Raw genomic sequence first — 19,844 nt, 5'->3', positions numbered from 1 at the left:
TTCAGAGATCTATTGGATGTGTGCCTCGTCATCTATCTGGACGATATCCTGATCTATTCAGACAATTTAGAGGACCACCAGAAACATGTGCGTTGGGTTTTGGATCGACTAAGAACCCATCAGCTGTACGCCAAGCTTGAAAAATGTTCATTCCACACTCAAGAAATTACATTCCTTGGTTATAACATTTCTTCCTCAGGAGTTCGTATGGAAGATGGAAAAATAGAAGCCATTCAAAAGTGGCCTATCCCCACCAGCAGGAAAGAGGTACAACGATTCCTTGGCTTCGCAAATTTCTACAGGAAATTTATTAAAGGGTTTTCCAACATAGCCAAACCATTATCAAGTCTTACAGGTTCTCTGACACCTTTCCTTTGGACTTCAGAGGCTCAACAGGCTTTTGATCTCCTCAAAAGATCCTTCACAACTGCTCCCATACTCCAATTTCCGGATACTAAGCTCCAGTTCATTTTAGAAGTCGACGCTTCAGATTACGCTCTGGGGGCTATACTTTCCCAAAGGAGTTCTCCAAATGATCCCATACATCCAGTGGCATTTTATTCCAGACTCATGTCTTCACCCGAAAGGAACTACCCAGTGGGAGAAAAGGAGCTATTAGTTATCAAGGCCTCATTGGAACATTGGCGGCATCTATTGGAAGGGACCTCCTATCCTATTCTGATCTACACGGATCATAGGAATTTAGAATACCTCCAATCCAGCAAGACACTATCTGCCCGCCAGTTACGTTGGAGTCTGTTTTTTACCAGATTCCAGTTCCATATCACTTATCGCCATGGCAAAAGGAACGGTAAGGCAGACGCTCTCTCTAGACATCTCCGACCTCCCGATCAAACCATACCAGATCAACCCATCCTTCCTCCTGACCGGTTCTTAGGCGTTCTGAAGGATTCTTATCACTCATTACGCTCTCACCAGCATAAAGATACCACCTATCTGAAAGATCTTCAGCAAGTGGATTCCAATGGTATTAGTCATGTGCATGGTAAAATATACATACCACCTACACTCAGGAATGACATACTTCGTCAACATCATGAGTCACCATTAGCAGGACATCCAGGCGTTGAGAGAACGATTGAACTCATCAAAAGGAATTATTGGTGGCCTAACCTACACCAAACGGTCCTTCAGTTCATCAAGACTTGTCAAGTTTGTGCCGTTTCCAAATCCGACAGATCCAAACCTTATGGGACCTTGTTATCTCTCCCTATACCAGATCGTCCTTGGCATACTATCGGTATGGACTTTATAGTCGATTTGCCTCCATCCAACCATTCCACCACTATAATGGTCGTGGTGGATGTCTTTACAAAGATGGCCCACTTTATACCATACAAAAAGCTTCCCACAGCAGCTGAAACAGCAGCTCTATTCTTATCTCATGTCGTTCGTCTACATGGATTACCCTCCATAATCATCTCAGATAGAGGTTCTCAATTTACCTCCAGGTTCTGGAAACACTTATGCTCAGTGCTGAAAATAGAACATAGATATAGCACTGCTTATCATACCCAAACAAACGGGCAGACGGAATGGGTAAATCAGTGGATTGAACAATACATCAGATGTTATTGTGCACATCAACAGGATGATTGGGTCTCTAACCTACCAATGGCCGAATATTCCTACAACAACATCTTGAACAGTTCGACAAAAAGTACCCCATTCTTCGCCAACTATGGGTACCATCCAACCTTCCATATATTCCCTAGTCTCAATACCACATTACCTGTGATAGATGACACAGCTAATTCCATGATAGAAGTTTTCAACTTCCTAAAGGATAACATCAGAAATGCTCAAGAAACACAAAAACGTTACTACAACCAGAAGAAACGGAAACCTCCTGAGTACCAGATTGGTGACCTTGTGTGGCTCTCCACACGACACCTGAAACTTAAAACCCCCAGTAGGAAGTTCTCTCATTTATTCATCGGTCCCTATGAAGTAACCAAGGTGGTGAACGTTAATGCTGTGACCCTAAAATTACCTCCAGAAATCCCTGTTCATCCTACATTCCATGTTTCCTTGCTGAAACCTTACATCCCGACAAGACTTCAGACGAATACTTCGACCGCTCCTCCTATTGTAGTGGATGACACTGTTTATGAAGTATCTTCTGTCCTCGACTCCAGACGTTTCCGTGGCGTACTGCAGTACTTGATCCACTGGAAGGGGTTTTCAGAAGATGAGGATTCCTGGGAGCCCTCCTCTAACATCAACGCATCCCGTCTCATTGCTCGATTCCACAGACTCCATCCGGATAAGCCGGCTCCTTCTGCTGCTGGGCAGCAGCTTTGATGGGGGGACCTGTCAGGGTTGGCAGCTATACCTTTAAGCAGAGGCTACTTAAGTCTGCTCCTCCCCCTTCCACCTGCCGATTAATGTTTAGTATACTGACTCCTCACCTTGAGAAGACATCTAACTAAATCTCCAGGCTACAACCAACTAGAATATCTACTTTTACAAATTGGAACACTGCTTGCTGTAGTAGCGGTTTGACGATAACAACAGACTGTCCGCATCTACCTCCTGTTCCACTCTCTGTTAAACAGGCAAGCTCCGGAGTCTAACCGGCAACTACTTAACCTCCAGACAAACCGACTCAACTTACTAAAGCAGGACTTACCTGGTAACAGATTCTTACTTAATACCGGAGCCCCCACGGGTATCCGCGCTCAACTACAAACAAGCCAAATTCCTCAGTGTACACACGCTGCCTGTCAGCAATTCCGCTTCTCTGATTGGAGGATCCAAGCACACCTACTTTCTGTGAGTTCTGTGGCTGCAGCGGTAACACTTCTCCCTTCTCAGTACAAACACATGCTGTCTGAGGATTCACAGCTAACAACCTCTCACTAAGGTGACTCAGGCTGCAGCGGTAACACCTCTCCCTCACAGTGCAGTTACACGCTTACTCTGTTTGCGCATTACCTTGTCTAATTCAAACTGGGGATAAATAGGAACTAACGGACTGTTTCCTCAATTCATTCAAGTATCCTTACTGAAGTACATTTATACTACAATTCTTATTCAACCAAGAACTATACCTAAATCAATTCTCAACTACAGGTTCCCTTACCTGTCTCCTGTAACAAGGATTACAGGAGCACCTCATAGGTTGTTATAGAGGGTAATAGTCAAATACATCTATCTGCAGTTGTGATCCACATCACAATACAAAGGGTAATACTCCACACCCTAACAGCTGTTACCTTCTAACCTAGAAGGGAAAGCACTTACCTGTGAATTCTGCTGTCAGGCAGTGACCGGTTTCTAAGGTGTGACAGATTCCTCCACTTCTATTAAAGGGACAGTATACACTCATTTTCATATAACTGCATGTAATGGACACTACTATAAAGAATAAGATGCACAGATACTGATATAAAAATCCAGTATAAAACTGTTTAAAAAGTTACTTAGAACCTCTCAGTTTAGCTCCATTGAAAAGGCAGCTGGAAAGCCCACTGCAAGTGGCAAATAAGACACTCCCTCCTTCCCCTTCTTTTGCATATGAAAAGACCCTTTACACAAACAGGAGCAAGCTGGAGAAGGTAGCTGACAGTATTCACATACAACTTTGGGGCTTGGTTAGGAGTCTGAAAATCAGAGCAATGTTATTCAAAAATAAGCAAAACTATACATTTTTAAAAAAAAACAACAACTTTATGGGCTATATAAATAGATCATCTACAAAACATTTATGCAAAGAAAAAATTAGTGTATAATGTCCCTTTAAGGACCTGTAGAAAACAAAAGACAGAATAACCAACCTTGGCTTTCTATAATAGGGGTGGCAATAATGTTAGAACCTAAGCAAAGACAACTTTGCCGTCTTCTAACTGCTAATAGCCACCATTACTCTTACTAAAGAGATTGACATGGACACAGCTTGACCCAAATCCTTGCTTGCAGGGAAAAGTATCCATAAAAGGATAAACATCTGCAGACACCATCTTCGCACATCCTCCCCGTGACAGAAGCAAAGAGAATGACTGGGGATTATGGGTAAGGGAAGTGACACTTAACAGCTCTACTGGGGTGCTCTTTGCCTCCTCCTGCTGGCCAGGAGTTACATATCCCACTAATAATTTGGAATTTGTGGACTCTCCATGCCATAGAAAAGAAACAAAGAAACATATTTTACTTTATTTAGAGCTCTTACGTTTAGTGTCTTCAGCCTGAAGCATGATCTGAAAGTCAGAGCCAAGAGAAATATCATAATAGAATTTCAAGTGTGATGCCCAGCTGCAATAAACGGCCTTCTAATTGCCAGAAACTAATGACAAAGCCATGCATGTCTGCTATTTCTGAACAAAGGGGATCCCAGAGAAGCTTTTTATAACAATTTGTCTTATGACTGCAGTAGTTGTGTGTAAATAATTTCAGTGAGATACCCAAAGTTTGCACAAAAAGTTAACATTTTTTTATATGTTTGTATCTGCTGGGAAAAATAGTGGCATCAAATTTAGCAAAATGAGCCTAGATCAATACCATGGGTTGTCTACTTTTAAAATATATATATTTTTATACTCTGGAATCCATAATGATGGAGATCGATGCAGAGGAAGGTATTTCTGTAAATGTTTACTTTTTCTGAAAAAATAAATAAAAAATATTCAAACATAAAATATATATATTTTTCATAGGTAAATCAAAAAATCAAATGCTCTATTTCTGTTTAAACAGAGAGATAGCAAAAATGCTAAAAAAAATCTCCAGTACTTTGGGCAAGATTTTCTCTGAAAGTCCTGTGAACAAAGGGATTACATTTTTAGAGGGATTGAAGTGAAGAGAGATATATCAATAATGATTGCTTAGATTAAAAAATAGTGAGGAGCATCAATATAGATTGCATACAAAACTGTGAAAAAATAATTTTGTGACTTTACTTTAAATAAGAATACCCAGAACTGGGGGTGCATTGCCTGGACAGTGTGCATTTTCACAACAGCATATCTTCACATTTCTGAAGTGAACATTTTATAAGTGAGGAACTAAAATAAGAATTATACAAGAATTAGACAAGGATTAGACAAGGGGCAAAACACAAGGCAAGTACTTTTTTAATATTGTGTTTTATGTATCTCATTGTTTTCTTATGCAAGTGTTGCTGTAATTCTGTGTTTTATGTGTTTAATTGGTCCCCATTCTTGTAAAAATGCTCAATATATTGATATTCCTTTTTCTACCTCTTGTCTCTATAACAAACTACTCAATTACTCCTTCCCCCTCACCAAAAACTCACCTTACTTTTGTACTCATGAACTTTATACATTCCTAAACACCCTCTCTTCCCTCTGCACCTCATCCCTAAAACAGTCTCATTACAGCAAATCTGCATCTCATCTCATGTCACTCTCCCTCTTGCTCATACTAGCTGTTGGTGACATCTTCCATAATCCTGGTCCCCAACAACTTCCTAGCTATGCACATCCATGTGTACCTTTCCATAGACCCAGAAAACAAAAATTGGGTAACCTTACTCACATTCCTCTTGTATTTAAAGCCACTACCCCTTTCACTTGTGCACTCTGGAACTCTTGCACTGTTTACAACAAGCTCACTTCTATACATCACCTCTTTATCTCTCACTCTCTCAACCTTCTCGCTCTCATAGAAACTTGACTCTCTCCTTTAGACACAGCATCCACTGCTGCACTGCCACATGGGGGTCTCCACTTCAGCAATACTCCTAGGTCTGGTAATAGACAAGGAGGTGGTGTAGGTATTTTACTTTCCTCTCATTGCACCTTTCAACAAATACAACCCATCTCTTCCCTCACATTTTCCTCATTCGAAACCCACATGATTGGCTTATTTTCTCCCCTCTTTATACGTGTTGCAGTCATATACCACCCCCCTGGCTCCTCAACCTAATTTTTAGATCACTTTGCTGCCTAGCTACCTTATTTCCTTTCCTCGGACACCCCTGCCCTAATTCTCGATGACTTTAACATTCTTCTTGACAATCCCACTGCCTCCTCTGCAAAAGAACTTCTGCAACTCACTTCATCTTTTGGTCCGTCACAATGGACTGACTATCCCACTCACAAAGATGGTCACTCCCTTGATCTTTAGCTATCGATGTACTATTTTAGACTTCACAAACTCCCCCTTTCCTCTTTCGAACAATCATCTCCTCACTTGCAACATTTCATCCCTCCCGACAACTCTCCTTCCTTCTACCCTTCACACCAAACTTCATAGAAGCATTATGTCATTAGATCAGCAACAGTTCGCTAGTTCTCTCGAACCTCCCCTCTCATCCATCTCCTCCTTTTCCTGCCCTGACCAATCTATCTGCCACTATAATTTCACCCTTACATTGGTCCTTGACAATCTGGCCCCTCCTACCATAGCTCGGAAATCACTCACTCACCCTCAGCCCTGGCACATTCCTCTGACATGGTACCTACGCAGAAGTTCCCGTACTGCTGAGCGGCACTGGAGAAAATCTCAGAGTTCAGCTGACTTTCTACAAGTTTATCTTGAACCCCTACTTCTCTGCCCTTAATCTTTATAAGCAACATTACTTCTCTATTCTTCTCTTTCTTCAAACCCAAAACGTGTGTTCTCCACATTCAATCCTCTTCTCTGCCCACCCCCACCTCCGAATACAACTTCTCTGTCAGCTCAAGATTTTGACAGCCACTTCAATAACAAAATTGATTCTATCAGAAACAAAATCAGCTCTCAACATTTCTAGTCTCTCACCCCTCAAAAGCTCACAATCAACCAAAACCCAAATAGCCATAAATTTAGCTCTTTTGCCCGTTACTGAGAAAGAAGTTTCTGCACTTATACTGCGCTCTTACCTCACTACCTGTCCCCTTTACCCTATCCCCTCACAGCGACTCCCCTCCCTCTCTTCTACCCTTACCCGTATACTCACACACATTTTCAACCTCTCCCTCAGCACCGGTATATTTCCCTCATCTCTGAAATATGCACTGGTCACACCTATCCTCAAAAAACCTTCCCTTGATCCAACCTCCCCATCCAACTACCGCCCTATTTCCCTCCTCCCTCTTGCCTCAAAGCCTCTCGAAAAGATAGTATATGCATGCCTATCCCATTTCCTTACATTAAACTCCCTGCTTGACCCACTGCAATCTGGATTTAGTTTCCATCACTCCACAGAGACAGCAATTGTTAAGATTACCTACAACCTACTTACAGCAAAATCAAAAGGCCACTTCTCACTTCTTATCCTCCTTGATCTGTCCGCAGCCTTTGATACTGTTGACCACCCTCTTTTGCTCCAAACCCTCCAATCCTTTGGCATTTGTGACACAGCCCTCTTGTGGTTCTCTTCCTACCTGCCTTCTCTGGGGCTTCCTCTGCCCCATCACCACTTTCTGTTGGGGTACCGCAAGGCTCTTTCCTCGGTCCCCTTCTCTTCTCAATCTACACATCATCATTAGGTTCCTTAATAAAGTCCCACGGGTTTCAATATCATTTGTATGCCGACGACACCCAAATCTATCCTCGTGCACCATACCTATCTCCTTTCTTGCTAACCCGTGTCACTAAGGTCTTTCTCACATCTCTTCCTGGATGTCCGCTCACTACCTTAAGCTAAATCTCTCCAAAACTGAGCTCATTATTTTCCCTCCTTCTTCTAAAATCTCCATCCCCCATCTCTCTATAACTGTCGACAACTCCATCATTACCCCTACCTCGCATGCCCGATGTCTTGGGGGTCACATTTGACTCAGATCTTTCTTTCACTCTTTACATTCAGTCCTTGGCTAATCCTGTCTCTTCCACCTTAAAAACCATCCCTAAAATTAGACATTTCCTTACACAAGACACAACTAAGATTTTAATCCACTTTCTCATCTTTTCATGCCTTGACAACTGCAACTCTGTCCTCTCTGGTCTCCCTAGCTGCCTCCTAGCTCTTTTACAATCCATAATGAATGCCTTTGCCAGGCTCATCTTCCTTACATGTTGCTCTTCACCTTCTGCACCTCTCTGCTAATCCCTTCAATCGCTTCCTCTTTCCTCCAGGATTAAACACAACATTCTCACTCTGACATACAAGGCCCTCAACTGAACTGCTCCCCCCTATATCTCAGACCATGTCTCCATATACTCTCCCTCCCGTCCACTTCGCGCCGCTCACAACCTCCTACTCTCCTCCTCTCTTGTTATCTCCTCACATTACCATTTTCAGGACTTCTACAGAATAGCTCCCATCTTGTGGAACTCTCTGACTCGGTCCACAAGACTCTTCCCTAGTTTTGAAAGCTTCAAGCGCTCCCTAAAGACTCTACTGTTCAGGGATGCATACAACCTACACTAAACTTTCCTAATACCAGTTCCTCTCCTCCATTACTATCCGCCATGAACCCCCTTAGCATGTAAGCCTAAGAGCCTAAATGTTTGCAGATCGTCTTCATAAAAGCTGACTACAACAGTGCGACTCTCGGCAGGGCCCTCTACCCATATGTTTATAGCGCTGCAGAATCTGCTGGCGCTTTTCAAACAACCGATAATAATAATAATAATAGAATTATACTCTTTTTTTTTGCCATTTATGTATACCACTGTGTCAAACTAAGAATAAGTGCTGCCCACCACTATTTGATTTGTATGTGTAGTCAACTAAATATACTAACAATTGAATTTGAAATTCAAGATCAGCATAATTTACAAACCTAACATAAAATCTGTATTGACATAACTTGCAATTCAATGTATAAGTAATAACAATCTAATGATGAATATTTGGTATAAAAAGTAATTTCAATTTGGTAATGAAAACAAGTTCACTATAAAATGCATTTCAACTGCCAAAATCAGTTTGGGCTGTGTAGGTACCTTCTCTAATGCCGAAAGCTGATGCTGTAATCCATCGCTTTTCTTAGTTGCTTCTTCATATAATGATTTATATTTCTCAGCTTGAGATTGCTGTACATTAACTGTTCTCTGCAGTCGAGCACGCTCTTCTTCAAGCTCTTTAACACGAGATGTAAGATTGCAATTTTCATCATCCTATGAATAACAAGTAGAACAAAATTCTCAATTACAGTATGAAATGTTCCCCTCTACTAAGCATATGACCGTATGTTAACTTATCTGTATAGTGTTTTTTTGTCTTTAACGGAGAAGACATATAGGGGGCGCCACATAGTGTATCAAACTGTACACTTGGAAATCAGTGGTATTATAACAGTTGCCTGCTCACACTTTCTAAACAAAAGTGTGAGTAGACTACAGTTATTATACTGCTGATTTCTAAGTGTACTATCTGATACGTTATGTGGTGCCCCTTTATGCGTTTTGCTGCTGGAGGGGAATTTTAACCATCTTTCAATTTAGTAGTTGCTGCTTTTAGCTCATATTATGATATTAAATCCTCTATGATTACATTTTTTTCATATTGTTTGTATATTTTTTCACTATTGTGATTAAGAATTGTGGGGATAGTGTGTCACTTTTCTTCCACATTTCAGTGTTTCTGAGGGTAGTTTATAGATTATACGTTTCTTAGTATTTTTGTATTAGTTTTTTTTTTTTTTTTAAATAATATACACATTCAGATTCAATGGAATTAGAAGAAATTGTAAGACTAATGTGAAATGAATGTTCTTAGCCATCACATTTAGCCACCAATCAGCAAGCACTACACAGTTGCTGAACCAAAAATGGGCCGGCTGCTAAGCTTACATTCCTGCTTTTCAAATAAAGATACTAAGAGAACAAAGAAAATTTGATAATAGGAGTAAATGAGAAAGTTGCTTAAAATTGCATGCTCTATCCAAATCGTGAAAGAAAAAAAATTGGGTTTAGTATCCCTTTAATTGTAGGCCCTTTACTTTAGGGGAGAATGAATAACTTCTCACAATATCCTCATAACAGATTTTAAAGTGAAATACAATGATTGAAGAAAAGACAGACCAAACAGCTAGACTTGAATACCCTATCTTACAAAATGCCTTAGTAAAATAGAAGGTGAAAGCAGCTTTTCAAGCTCAGCTAGCTTTTAAAAAGGTTATTATTCCATTAAAACAAACAAAAGCGGTTTTATCACCTATGCAAAGACTGCTGGAACCTGAACTTCTGCATGAGAGGAAAGCCTTGATTTCAGACATGAAAGTGATATAACTACTTGCAGTGTTGCAACGCATCCAACCTCATTTTTAAAGGAATTGTATTTTCACAAGATTAGCACACGCTCTCAATCTGTATATGAGGGGTTCTGAGATACAGTAATTATATTACATTTGTTCCACAGGATTCATTGTAATGTCATGTACGCACATTACGGGTATTTATTTGAGCTGCAGTAACAATGACAAAAAAACAAAGATAATATTGTACACTCCCATGAACAGTCAAATCTAATACAAATACCTTCTTATTGCATTCATGGCTTATGCTATCCAGCTCCTCCTGCATCACTCGTATCTTGGCCTTCAGAAATCTGATCTGAGCCTCTGCAAATGTAAAAATATTACAGAAGGTATTTGGATGCTGTATATATTCCTTTTACATGCTAGAACACATAATTATATTAGTGTGTGTATATATATATATATATATATATATATATATATATACACATATACATACACACACATACATATATATATATATATATATATATATATATATATATATATATACACACATATATATATATATACACACATATATATATATATATACACACATATATAACAGAATTTATGCTTACCTGATAAATTACTTTCTCCAACGGTGTGTCCGGTCCACGGCGTCATCCATTACTTGTGGGATATTCTCCTCCCCCACAGGGAAAGGCAAGGAGAGCACACAGCAAGAGCTGTCCATATAGTCCCTCCCAGGCTCCGCCCCCCCGTCATTCGACCGACGGTTAGGAGAAAAAAAGGAGAAACTATAGGGTGCCGTGGTGACTGTAGTGTATAGAGAGAGAAATTTTTCAAACCTGATTAAAAAACCAGGGCGGGCCGTGGACCGGACACACCGTTGGAGAAAGTAATTTATCAGGTAAGCATAAATTCTGTTTTCTCCAACATTGGTGTGTCCGGTCCACGGCGTCATCCATTACTTGTGGGAACCAATACCAAAGCTTTAGGACACGGATGAAGGGAGGGAGCAAATCAGGTTACCTAAACAGAAGGCACCACGGCTTGCAAAACCTCTCTCCCAAAAATAGCTTCCGAAGAAGCAAAAAGTATCAAATTTGTAGAATTTGGCAAAAGTGTGCAGAGAAGACCAAGTTGCTGCCTCACATATCTGATCAACAGAAGCCTCGTTCTTGAAGGCCCATGTGGAAGCCACAGCCCTAGTAGAGTGAGCTGTGATTCGTTCAGGAGGCTGCCGTCCGGCAGTCTCATAAGCCAATCGGATAATGCTTTTCAGCCAGAAAGAAAGAGAGGTAGCAGTAGTTTTTTGTCCTCTCCTCTTACCAGAATAAACGACAAACAAAAAAGAAGTTTTGTCTGAAATCCTTTGTTGCTTCTAAATAGAACTTTAAAGCACGGACTACATCTAAATGGTGTAACAAATGTTCCTTCTTTGAAACTGGATTCGGACACAAAGAAGGGACAACTATTTCCTGGCTAATATTGTTGGAAACAACTTTTGGAAGAAAACCAGGCTTGGTACGCAAAACAACCTTATCTGAATGGAACACCAGATAGGATGGATCACACTGCAAAGCAGAAGAAATAGCAACCAAAAACAGAACTTTCCAAGATAGTAACTTGATATCTATGGAATGTAAGGGTTCAAATGGAACCCCTTGAAGAACTGAAAAAAACTAAATTTAGACTCCAGGGAGGAGTCAAAGGTCTGTAAACAGGTTTGATTCTGACCAAAGCCTGTACAAAAGCTTGTACATCTGGCACAGCTGCCAGTCGTCTGTGTAACAAGACAGATAAAGCAGATCTCTGTCCTTTTAGAGAACTCGCTGACAATCCCTTATCCAAACCTTCTTGTTAGAAAGGAGAGGATCCTGGGAATATTAATCCATGAGAATCCCTTGGATTCACACCAACAGATATATCCTTTCCATATTTTATGGTAAATCCTTCTAGTCACAGGTTTTCTGGCTTGGACCAGAGTATCTATCACTGAATCTGAAAACCCGCGCTTGGATAAAATCAAGCGTTCAATTTCCAAGCAGTCAGCTGGAGAGAAACTAGATTTGGATGTTCGAATGGACCTTGCACTAGAAGATCCTGTCTCAAAGGTAGCTTCCATGGTGGAGCCAATGACATATTCACCAGGTCTGCATACCAAGTCCTGCGTGGCCACGCAGGAGCTATCAGAATCACTGAGGCCTTCTCCTGTTTGATCCTGGCTACAAGCCTGGGAAGGAGAGGGAACGGTGGAAATGCATAAGCTAGGTTGAACGACCAAGGCGTCACTAATGCATCCACTAGAGTCGCCTTGGGATCCCTGGATCTGGACCCGTAGCAAGGAACCTTGAAGTTCTGACGAGACGCCATCAGATCCATGTCTGGAATGTCCCATAATTGAGTCAACTGGGCAAAAACCTCCGGGTGGAGTTCCCACTCCCCCGGATGGAAAGTCTGACGACTCAGATAATCCGCCTCCCAGTTGTCTACTCCTGGGATGTGAATTGCAGATAGATGGCAGGAGTGATCCTCCGCCCATTTGATGAACTTGGATACCTCTCTCATCGCCAAGGAACTCTTTGTTCCTCCCTGATGGTTGATGTAAGCTACAGTCGTCATGTTGTCTGACTGGAATCTTATGAATCCGGCCTTCGCTAGTTGAGGCCAAGCCCAGAGAGCATTGAATATCGCTCTCAGTTCCAGGATGTTTATCGGGAGAAGAGACTCTTCCCGAGACCATAGACCCCGAGCTTTCAGGGAATCCCAGACCGCGCCCCAGCCTAATAGACTGGCGTCGGTCGTGACAATGACCCACTCTGGTCTGCGTAAACTCATTCCCTGAGACAGGTGATCCTGTGACAACCACCAACGGAGTGAGTCTCTGGTCATCTGGTCTACTTGAATCTTTGGAGACAAGTCTGTATAGTCCCCATTCCACTGCTTGAGCATGCACAGTTGTAATGGTCTTAGATGAATTTGAGCAAAAGGAACTATGTCCATTGCTGCAACCATCAACCCTACTACTACCATGCACTGAGCTATGGAAGGCTGCAGAATAGAGTGAAGAACTTGACAAGCTTTAGAAGCTTTGACTTTCTGACTTTTGTCAGGAAGATCTTCATTTTTAAAGAATCTATTATCGTTCCCAAGAAGGGAACTCTTGTCGACGGAGACAGGGAACTCTTTTCTACGTTCACCTTCCACCCGTGAGATATGAGAAAGGCTAGAACAATGTCTGTATGAGCCTTTGCTTTGGAAAGAGACGACGTTTGGATTAGAATGTCGTCCAGATAAGGTGCCACTGCAATACCCCTTGGTCTTAGAACCTCTAGAAGGGACCCTAGCACCTTTGTGAAAATCCTTGGATGATCTTTGTGGATAGGAATATGTAGATACGCATCCTTTAAATCCACGGTAGTCATAAATTGACCCTCCTGGATTGTAGATAAAATTGTTCGAATGGTTTCCATTTGAACGATGGAACTCTGAGAAATTTGTTTAGAATTTTTAAATCCAGAATTGGTCTGAAAATTCCCTCTTTTTTGGGAACTACAAACAGATTTGAGTAAAACCCCCGACCTTGTTCCACAGTTGGAACTGGGTGTATCACTCCCATCTTTAACAGGTCTTCTACACAATGTAAGAATGCCTGTCTCTTTATTTGGTTTGAAGATAAGTTAGACATGTGGAACCTTCCCCTTGAGGGTAGTTCCTTGAACTCCAGAAGAAAACCCTGAGAGACTATTTCTAGTGTCCAGGGATCCTGAACATCTCTTGCCTAAGCCTGAGCAAAGAGAGAGAGTCTGCCCCCTACTAGATCCGGTCCCGGATCGGGGGCTACCCCTTTATGCTGTTTTGGTAGCAGCAGCAGGCTTCTTGGCCTGTTTAACCTTGTTCCAGCCTTGCATTGATTTCCAAGCTGGTTTAGTCTGGGAAGCGTTACCCTCTTGTCTAGAGGCTGCCGAGTTGGAAGCCGGTCCGTTCCTGAAATTGCGAATGGAACGAAAATTGGACTTATTCTTAGCCTTGAAAGGTTTATCTTGTGGGAGGGCATGGCCCTTTCCCTCAGTGATGTCTGAAATAATCTCTTTCAATTCTGGCCCAAAAAGGGTCTTACCTTTGAAAGGGGTATTAAGCAATTTTGTCTTGGAAGATACATCCGCCGACCAAGACTTTAGCCAGAGCGCTCTACGCGCCCCAATTGTAAACCCTGAATTTTTCGATGCTAACCTCGCTAACTGCAAAGCGGTGTCTAAAATAAAGGAATTAGCTAACTTAAGTGCGTGAATTCTGTCTATGACTTCCTCATACGGAGTCTCCCTACTGAGCGACTTTTCCAGTTCCTCGAACCAGAACCACGCCGCTGTAGTGACAGGAATAATGCACGAAATAGGTTAAAGGAGGTAACCTTGCTGTACAAAAATCTTTTTAAGCAAACCCTCCAATTTTTTATCCATAGGATCTTTGAAAGCACAATTGTCCTCAATAGGAATGGTCGTGCGCTTGACTAGAGTAGAAACCGCCCCCTCGACCTTAAGGACTGTTTGCCATGTGTCCTTCCTGGGGTCGACCATAGGGAACAATTTCTTAAATATAGGAGGAGGGACAAAAGGTATGCCTGGCTTCTCCCACTCCTTATTCACTATGTCCGCCACCCGTTTAGGTATCGGAAAAGCATCAGGGTGCACCGGGACCTCAAGGAACTTGTCCATCTTGCACAATTTTTCTGGGTTGACCAGATTGTCACAATCATCCAGAGTAGATAGCACCTCCTTAAGTAATGAGCGGAGATGCTCTAATTTTGATTTAAATGTCACAACATCAGGTTCTGCCTGCTGAGAAATTCTTCCTGTATCAGAAATTTCCCCATCTGACAAACCCTCCCTCACTGCCACTTCAGATTGGTGTGAGGGTATGACAGAAAAATTATCATCAGCGCCCTCCTGCTCTACAGTGTTTAAAACAGAGCAATCGCGCTTTCTCTGAAATGCTGGCATTTTGGATAAAATATTAGCTATGGAGTTATCCATTACTGCCGTCAATTGCTGCATAGTAACAAGCATTGGCGCGCTAGAAGTACTAGGGGTCGCCTGCGCGGGCATAACTGGTATAGACACAGAAGGAGATGATGTAGAACTATGTCTACTTCCTTCATCTGAGGAATCATCCTGGGCAACTTTACAATTTGTGACAGTACTGTCCTTACTTTGTTTGGACGCTATGGCACAATTATCACACATATTTGAAGGGGGAACCACATTGGCTACCATACATACAGAACATGATCTATCTGAAGGTACAGACATGTTAAACAGGCTTAAACTGGTTAATAAAGCACAAAAACCGTTTTAAAACAAAACCGTTACTGTCTCTTTAAATGTTAAACAGGGCACACTTTATTACTGAATATGTGAAAAACTATGAAGGAATTATCCAATCTTTACCAAATTTTCACCACAGTGTCTTAATGCATTCAAAGTATTGCACCCCAATTTTCAAGCTGTTAACCCTTAAAATGTGGAAACCGGAGCCGTTTTTAATTTTAACCCCCTTACAGTCCCAGCTACAGCCTTTGCTGCGACTTCACCAATCCCAGGGGGGTATATGATATCAAATGAAGCCTTCTAGGAACGTTTTTAGTGGATTCCAGACCCACACACATGCAGCTGCATGTACTGTACTCAAAAGTAACTGCACAGTAATGGCACGAAAATGAGGCTCTGCCTACTACAGAGAAAGGCCCTTCCTGACTGGGAAGGTGTCTTAACAAGTGCCTGGTGCTAAAAAACGTTCCCCAATGTTATAAAAGTGTGAAATTCAACTTCAAACTGCATATAATACTTAAATAAAGCAATCGATTTAGCCCTTAAGAGTGTCTACCAGTGTATAGCCCATAATAAGCCCTTTATTCTGTTTGAGACTAAGAAAATGGCTTACCAATCCCCATGAGGGAAAATGACAGCCTTCCAGCATTACACAGTCTTGTTAGAAAAATGGCTAGTCATACCTTGAGCAGAAAAGTCTGCAAACTGTTCCCCCCAACTGAAGTTCTCTCATCTCAACAGTCCTGTGTGGGAACAGCAACTGATTTTAGTTACTGTCTGCTAAAATCATAATCCTCTTTTAAACAGAACTCTTCATCTCTTTCTGTTTCAGAGTAAATAGTACATACCAGCACTATTTTAAAATAACAAACTCTTGATAGAAGAATAAAAAACTACAACTAAACACCACAAACTCCTCACCATCCCCGAGGAGATGCTACTTGTTCAGAGCGGCAAGGAGAATGACTGGGGGGGGCGGAGCCTGGGAGGGACTATATGGACAGCTCTTGCTGTGTGCTCTCCTTGCCTTTCCCTGTGGGGGAGGAGAATATCCCACAAGTAATGGATGACGCCCTGGACCGGACACACCAATGTTGGAGAAATATATATATATATATACACACACACACATTATATATATATATATATATATATATATATATATATATATATATATATATATATATATATATATACACACACACACACACACACACACACACACATACTGTATGTACATACATACACACACACACACCTCAATTCAAAATGCTTATTTCAAAAAAATTATGCTGGCTCTCTGGTAGCCAAAGGGTTAAACAGCAATAGCTACAAAAAGTATTAGGCATCTGTAATAATGGAACAATTGTAAAACAGGAGCAAAATAAGGAGAACAGAGTAATGCTGCATAGCACCTGTAATTAAAAACACTAGTTGTGCCCAATGCCAACCAACAATCCAGTCAGACATTATAAGCTGAAATTAGATATGACTATATCCTATGACCTGATATTACCTAATGGCACAAAGCAGACTTTTCACAACCTTGATTTATTACCAACTAAGGCGTTTAATAAAATATTTCCCTGATCACTGTTCCAATACAAAAGCAGCGTATTATATGCCTCATTTGGCAGCACTAGAATCTCACAGTCTGAGGTTCATGGTCTGATCTTCCACAAGAAGACTTGGCTGATGTCCAGTGCTGACACTGCAGTGCAATATTAATACAGAATTGAAGTGCTGGAGGTGACAGACATCCTTCAGAGGCAGCAAAAGCATCACTTCCATTGCCAGAATACTAATCCCCATAGGATTTGCTACAATGTCAAACATTTCACCAGTTTGCTACACACATTTTCCTAAAAAGTAAATGTAGTTTTAACTTAAACATGTTTTAATTTTCCTTAAAATTTAAAAATAATTAAATATGAAATGTAGTTTCAAATTTAGATACAAAATATGTTACACCCTTCAGGTGAGTTGAAACTGAAACCTACTTTAAGCAATGGGTGATATATAAATATTTATCCCGAAGGCCCCACTTTAGTGCAGCTAGCAAATGCCACTGGAATAACCTCCAATGAAACACAAATATTTTAGTTGAACAAATCTGTCAAAACAACATGATGTTGTTATGGGACAGATTTACTTAAAGGGATATTAAAATGCTAATGCATTAGATAATTTTATTATTGCACTATCACTTGAGTTCAACTCCTGCAAAGGGGATAAATACATAGTTAAAGAGCAGCAATGCACTACTGTGAGCTAGCTGGTGAGCCACTGACTAGAAGCATGTGTGTAGCCACCAATCACCAGCTATCTCCCAGTAGTGCTTTGCTGCTCCTGATAGGATACCAAAGGCTGACAGAAGTATCACAAAACTACACGCTCTATATGAATCATAAAAGTTTAATTTTGACTTTCATGTCTCTGATTATTTTTAGAAAATTAATCAAAACTTTAAAAATATTTTATAAAAAATTGTTTTAAAGATTAAAATAGCCCAAACCCGATTACTTTGTTTAAAGTAGGCTAAGTATGGTGCTAAAGGGGTGAGGTTTACCCTAAAATAATCTACACATTGATTGCTTAGATCATAGCACACGTTCATCTGCCCCTAATTGTACAAAGCAAAGGTTTCAAGAGATGCATCCCTGAAATGCTCTTAGTTTGCAAAACATGTGTTATGGACATTTAAAAAAAATTTTTTAAATTAGATGTGTGAGAAATCCCAGAGAAGATAATTATTACTACTCAAATACATTGAGATTATCAGATTTTTTTTTTTTTAGACATCTATTATTTAAGACGCAGGGAGACTTAACAATACATATAGGTTTGCACTAGGCAGGGGCCAGACCTCACCCCAGGAGCGGGGGTCTTAACTGTTTTATTACACTATCATTTTAAGAGATTATAGGAGCACACTGTTTTATTCATTTTCATGCTTTTTATTTTTTGTGTGCTCCTATTGAGTAAGAGGAGGTTGATTAGTTACGTTTAGAATGTCTGTCATAGATAGCATGATCCGTAAGTCTCTGTTGTTTTTTTAAAAGACCTGATTAATGATTGCCTTATGTATGTTTTTCCTTTTTATTCATACAAGATGCAGTTAAACAAGAATAACACCATCCTATATTATAAAAGGCCAAGTGTGTTTGTCCGAAGCTGTCATGCGCAGTAGAGACAAACACACTTGGCCTTGAGATAGGGAGCGCGAGGTACACAAACAGCTGTGAGGTCTGGGGAGCGCGAGGTAAGCTACTCAACAGCTGTGAGGTCTGCTGCGTGAGAAGCGGCCACGCGCTCCCCAGACCTCACAGCTGTTTGTGGCCGACGGGAGCGTTGCGATGGGGGCGTGGCCGGGGGTTGCGAGGGCGTGGCCGGGGCGGGTGTCGCCGTGATGGGGCGTGGCCGGGCGGGGTCCCGCGATGTGAAGACAGAGCCAGAGAGGGAGCAGGAGAGGGGGGGAGAAGGGCCAAAGAGGGGGGGGAGAGAGCCAAAGGGGGGGAGTGAGCCAAAGAGAAGGGGGGGGGGGAGAGCCAAAGAGAAGGGGGGGGGGGGGGAAGAGCCAAAGAGAAGGGGGGGGGGAGAGCCAAAGAGAAGGGGGGGGGGAGAGCCAAAGAGAAGGGGGGGGGGGAGAGCCAAAGAGAAGGGGTGGGGAGAGCCAAAGAGAAGGGGGGGGGGAGAGCCAAAGAGAAGGGGGGGGGGAGAGAGAGCCAAAGAGGAAAAAGAGCCAAAAAGGAGAGAGAGCCAAAGAGGGGGGAGAGAGAGCCAAAGAGGGGGGAGGAGAGAGAGCCAAAGAGGGGGGGGGGGGGAGAGAGCCAAAGAGGGGGGGGGGGAGAGAGCCAAAGAGGGGGGAGGAGAGAGAGCCAAAGAGCGGGGGGAGAGCCAAAGAGCGGGGGGAGAGCCAAAGAGGGGGGAGAGAGAGAACCAAAGAGGAAAGAGAACCAAAGAGGAGAGCAAAAGAGGGGAGAGAGACAAAGAGGGGGGAGAGAGAGCCAAAGAAGGGGGAGAGAGCCAAAGGGGGGGGGAGCGAGCCAAAGGGGAGAGAGAGAGCCAAAGAGGAGAGAGAGCAAAAGAGGGGAGAGAGCCAAAGAGGGGGGGGAGAGCCAAAGGGGGGGGGGGGGAGCCAAAGGGGGGGGGGGAGAGCCAAAGAGGGGGGAGGAGAGCCAAAGAGGGGGGGGGAGAGAGCCAAAGAGGGGGGATAGAACAAAAGAGGGGGGAGAGAGAGCAAAAGAAAGGAGGGAGAGAGCCAAAGAGGGGAGAGAGAGAGAAAAAGAGGGGAGAGAGAGAGAGCAAAAGAGGGGAGAGAGAGAGAGCAAAAGAGGGGAGAGAGAGAGCAAAAGAGGGGAGAGAGAGAGCAAAAGAGGGGAGAGAGAGAGCAAAA

The 19,844-nt window shown here is 42.1% G+C and overlaps 1 protein-coding gene across 1 annotated transcript in view; it reads right to left on the bottom strand.

Annotated features, from left to right (window-relative positions):
• The window catches only part of TEX9 (testis expressed 9), a 169,515-nt gene that overhangs the window by 71,960 nt on the left and 77,711 nt on the right, over positions 1 to 19,844 (bottom strand). Inside the window, exons 8-9 of the mRNA XM_053717508.1 lie at positions 10,393 to 10,475; positions 8,857 to 9,030 (exon numbers count right to left, since the gene is read on the bottom strand). Coding sequence (XP_053573483.1) covers positions 8,857 to 9,030; positions 10,393 to 10,475 — 257 coding nt within the window. The remainder of the gene's footprint in view (positions 1 to 8,856; positions 9,031 to 10,392; positions 10,476 to 19,844) is intronic.

This window comes from Bombina bombina, chromosome 6 (assembly GCF_027579735.1).
Source record: "Bombina bombina isolate aBomBom1 chromosome 6, aBomBom1.pri, whole genome shotgun sequence".
Lineage (NCBI taxonomy): Eukaryota > Metazoa > Chordata > Amphibia > Anura > Bombinatoridae > Bombina > Bombina bombina.
Note: the sequence above shows the minus strand (reverse complement) of the source record. Positions and strands in the feature narration are given on the sequence as shown.